Source organism: Syngnathus typhle, linkage group LG16 (genome assembly GCF_033458585.1).
Source record: "Syngnathus typhle isolate RoL2023-S1 ecotype Sweden linkage group LG16, RoL_Styp_1.0, whole genome shotgun sequence".
Lineage (NCBI taxonomy): Eukaryota > Metazoa > Chordata > Actinopteri > Syngnathiformes > Syngnathidae > Syngnathus > Syngnathus typhle.
Window position 1 is genome coordinate 8,037,214 of NC_083753.1, and position 4,769 is coordinate 8,041,982.

Below are 4,769 nucleotides of genomic sequence, written 5' to 3' on the forward strand. Positions count from 1 at the left end.
TGCTCAGCACTTTTCAAGATGCAATGTGGCATACACTTATGGGTTTTTGAAGGAGGTAGCCTGCCTGACTCATCTTGCATGCACGCACACAGAATTCATGACGATGTGAATCAGCAATCGAGGTGTCTAACATCCCCATCTCGACTAGCTTGTCCCCCCCCCCCCCCGCCCCCTCTCCTCTCAGACTTTACATATTCATATGGCAGCATGGCGTGAAAATGGCAGCTTTGCATGTCATCATGATAGGACAACAATAAAGTGTGGCCTAGTTCGCCTGCAGAGTGGTGCGGGAGGGCGGGTGCAGAAAAGTCAGCCTAATCCCGTGCCGTTTGTCTGCGTGTACTCACTCTCACTCCTCTGTGAGCTGGGTGCCATTTTGGACTTGTTACCATGGAGATGTGGGTCACGTAGTGATGGTAGCTGCTGCCGGCAGAGTCCGAGTGCTGCGGGCTGGCTGGGTCAGGCAGCAGGGTGAACTCATTAGATGTGGGTCACTGGGAAGCTCCAGCTGCAACAAGCAGATAAGATGCTATTATGCAAGTGGTGGGCATATGTTATACTTTTATCATTAGCGTCGGACTTTAGAAGAACTGAAATGGCCCTGGATAAGAAATTGCTTTCCTAACCACAAATACCTCTCTGAGAATATATGATCTAATAGTCAATTCCATTTAGATGAGTCATTCCTAATTTGCATGAGGATTTAGGCACAAGTATTTTGTAAGGTTTGACTATTTTTTCTAAAAAAATAGGGAATAAACAAGATGTAATTTGATTAATCCAGTTCAATGACCAAAAAAGACAAGAGACATTTCCAGGGCATATTTACTTCTATTTCAAATATATGTTAAAGATATAAGATTCTTAAACAATTTTAAGGACACAACAAAATCACAATAAAAGGGCTGATAAAAAATTGCATTATAATAATGTAAGTTGGACATTAAGAGCAAAGGACAAGAGAAATGAAACAATTTTAGGCAAATATTTTAAATATCTAGGAATCACGTTTATGGAACATTTTGTTTCAGGAGAACTATCATTTATACAACAAGTATACGGTTCTGTATTTTGTGTAAGAATTATTTCATATATGGGCAGCTAATGTCTAATTCTGGAATGTATACTGAAGCTCTTGTGCTTTTCATTCAAATAAATCAATGAGGAGTAATAGTAGTAGACAGTAGTAGTATAGCACATTAGGCCTGAACTGTGTAGTGTGCCTGACTATACGAATGCAAACAAAGAAACTGTGCAAAATGCAAACTCTCGAAAAAGCGTCCAGACAAGAACTGAAGTCACTAAGAAGTTTGTGTAGCCATGTTGTTGTCCCTCCTATTGTCCTCGCTGGCCCGCTCCAAGATGGCCCCCCCACGCGCGCAGTCGGCTGCCCGCTTTGTGATTGGCCAGCTGTGACGTCAGCTCCCGGACGCCCATTCAGCTGTCGACTTGGGCGTTGTACTCTGGCGCATCTCATTCGCGGCGGGGCCAATTTCTCTTCTTCCCAAACTCCACTCGACCTACAAAAAAAAGAGAGAGAGAGGGGGGAAAAAAAACGAGATTTGCGATTGTTCTCCCGTATTTCAAACACGTTTTACCGGCTTAAAACCTCCACGCGGCTATTCGGGTGCCCTTTATTGCCTTGCTCGAAGTCGGAAGCTGCCGCGATTTGATTGTTTGGTGAGGGAGAATAAGAACGCTCGCGGTCTTTGTTCATTCATTTCATCGCTCGGGTTCCCTTTGTTAAACGAGCATGGGAGCACAAATCTCCAAAAACGCCGGAAAGGAGGAAGCCGCGGTGGAGAAGCCCGGCGAGGCTGCGGCTGCTACGGCAGCGGCCAAGACTAATGGCCAGGTAATATTCAATGTAAATTATTTAAAGTATTAATTGCGGCGTGGGCAATGTGTTGCGTTAATGGGGTGCTTCTATGTTGGGCTCGCCAGCAGCCAGGAGAAAGTGGCGACCACGTTGCCTATTTTTTTCCACGTTTTCCTCAGGAATTTGAACGCCACTCGTGTTTCAAATACTATATCCGCCGACAATCAATTATTGAGACAATGGGCTTTTTTTTCTTTTCTTCAAATGAAACCATGAAACCTCTTAATTGATTTTAATTGATCACATCCCACGATTGCCTCGTGTTTTATGAACCAGGAGCATTTTCTTTGTGCTAAAATTCTTAACGTGGGGTCTTCTCTGGTCGTTTAGCCATTTTTACATCCACGCCACGCCTTTGTTGCCAGATTCAAGGAGGAGAGCCATGTTTTGTCCCCCACACCCTCGTAAAATACCCTAAATATTATTTAATACTATCACACAACGCACCTTAAGGTAGATTTTACCACCATTTAAAAAATAATTTTCATGATGATTAAAATGATGAGGCGAAAGCTTAAAAAAAGACGTTTCGACGGGCCCCCACCACGTTAAACGCCCGCCATCTCCTCCTTGTGGCGCTGAGAAGGTACTGCGAGTGAAAATGGTCTAGACTCGGCGATCTGTCGTCACTCTCCTAGCAACAGATGTGCTGCGCCTTTACTCGCTTTTTTCCTATTGGTCGAAAGCAATAGCGTTTGAATTTAATTTGCAAAGCGGTATGCGATACGGCGAGATGTGCTGACGATAGCAATACTTGGCATTATAAAGGTGGAGGCCATGTCATGTTCAATTTCAATGAAACTTTCTGACCTTGAGGGGATTATGTGAGCCCCCCGCACCACATTTTTTGTATAAATAATTAGTTGCAGCAAATTATGAATTTGTTCAGACTAAATGATCACTTCACAAATTAAAATACGTTTTAAAATATTTTATTTTTGAGCATTGTATCTGTTCTGGCATTAGCATTGATGTCAATATTAGCCATTGATACCATACCAAAGTCATTATAATGCCAATATTGGTTCATTTTCGTAACACCACATTGATATCAATATTGCTGCCTGTTTATAATGCTCGTGCTATTTCTTTGTTTGCCATTTGAACTCTCACGCTTTCCTGTCTCAGGAGAACGGCCACGCCAAAACCAACGGTGATGCCTCCCCAGCAACAGAGGAGGCCAACAAGGCCGAGGTCCAGGCCAACGGCAGCACCCCCACCGAGGAGGCGCCAAAGGAGGATGGTGACAAGGCGGAGGAAGCTGAGAAGGAGCCAGAGGCCGCCGCCACAAACGGCGAGGCCGCTGCCAAACCTGAGGAAACGACCGAAGACAGCAAGCAGAAGAAGAAGCGCTTCTCCTTCAAGAAGCCGTCCTTCAAGCTGAGCGGGTTCTCCTTTAAGAAGACCAAGAAGGAGTCCGAAGAGGAGGAGAAGGCGGAAGAAGAGAAGGCGGAAGGGGAGAAGGCACCAGCCCAGGAAGAGGGAGCAGCGGCAGCGGTGGAGGAGGAGAAGGCCGAAGGAGAAAAGGCGCCGGCCGAGGAAGAGGTCAAGGAAGTGGCTGTGCCTGAGGAGCCCAAAGCTGATGAAGTGGCAAAGGAGGAAAAACCAGCTGAGGCTTCTTCACCAGCCGAACCCGAGGTCGCCGCAGCTGCCAGTCCAGAGGCCCCCGTCACCCCTGCCCCTGCTGAATAATTCTACTGAAGAACACGCCGGAATGAAGGAGGCCCATGAAGCCCATCTGAAAGAATGCAAGGATTTGTCTGAAACCAGGGATTTAGTTTTTCTTTATTTTATTTTTTTTGTCTGGTTACTTCATTTTTTTACACATCTCATCCACAATGACTGCAATGTAGGTTCTGGGACGAGCTTCCCTGGCCCTGTGCTTGCATTCGTGGGTGAACGTGCAACTGTGAGCTCGAATGTTTTTTCTTTTTTTTTTTTTTCTCGACATCATGCTGACCTATTTAATTCAAGTATTTGGTGCTGGGCTAATTGGATGTAGCAGCTAAAGTTGTGCGTGTACTGTGCAGCGAATCAAACAAATAAAGGGAGAAAAAAAAAGCCCTCACACAAGTCTTAAAACAAAATGTCGTCGTTTACAACTCTCGTGGACCACAAGCGTTCCCCTCTTGGAACTAGATTTAGCAACTAAACAAATCTAACAATAATATAGGTGCTTATCACTTCCTCTGCCGTTTTAGAGTCCGTCATTTCCAAACTGTAGTAATGCACGTTGTATAGACTTTGATATTGCTGGTTTTATGACTGAAATGTACCTAAATGACATTTTTAACCCATTGTAAATGACTGTTTTCTTGTTATTTTTTTTCCTCCACCGTTTGTAAGACGAAATAAAACTGGGAGATGTTTTAAGCAAAAGCGAAACAGAAAAACCAACAAAAAAATGATCAAGCTGTGATGATTATATAACACTTCATCTATAGACTAGTACATTTTAGATAGGACATCTTTTTTCTTCTTTTGTACATAAAGATTGAATGTAACATTGGCTACAACATGGTATTTGGGTGGTGACTTTCTGTGAGCACTGAAGAATAAAGGAAAGTGTGAATTGGCACTCTGGTTCGTTTTATTTTGCGAAAGTCTCTTAAATCCAATCATTTCTTTAAATTGTCAACTAATTCAAACCTGCTAACCATGAGTTTAAATGACAAACTTAAAATGGGTTCTTTGCCCTGCAGTGCCCCCTGTTGGTAAAATGGAGAAAATTAATTTTTCCTTTGGCAAGAAAAAGCTTGTTTATACGTTTCTGCATATTTATTATGAATTGTCGAAGTTTGCTAAAGTAATTTCGACAAACTCAACCCACTTACTAAACTATTTAGGAAAATATCCAAAAGAGAAAACGTGCGCATAGTGATGACGTCAT

At 43.3% G+C, this 4,769-nt stretch overlaps 1 protein-coding gene across 1 annotated transcript; it reads left to right on the top strand.

Moving 5' to 3' along the window:
- The first annotated feature begins 1,446 nt into the window (after positions 1 to 1,446).
- LOC133169131 (myristoylated alanine-rich C-kinase substrate-like) lies at positions 1,447 to 4,457 on the top strand. The gene is made up of 2 exons (XM_061301057.1): positions 1,447 to 1,855; positions 3,008 to 4,457. The coding sequence occupies exons 1-2, from the start codon at positions 1,754 to 1,756 to the stop codon at positions 3,569 to 3,571; spliced, it is 666 nt and encodes a 221-aa protein (XP_061157041.1). The 5' UTR covers positions 1,447 to 1,753; the 3' UTR covers positions 3,572 to 4,457.
- Positions 4,458 to 4,769: the final 312 nt, after the last annotated feature.

Excerpts from the sequence above, each read along its gene's own strand:
- LOC133169131 (XM_061301057.1), top strand. The coding sequence starts at position 1,754 with ATGGGAGCACAAATCTCCAAAAACGCCGGAAAGGAGGAAGCCGCGGTG. Across the intron at positions 1,856-3,007 it reads CGGCCAAGACTAATGGCCAG|GAGAACGGCCACGCCAAAAC; the intron begins GTAATATTCAAT and ends TTCCTGTCTCAG.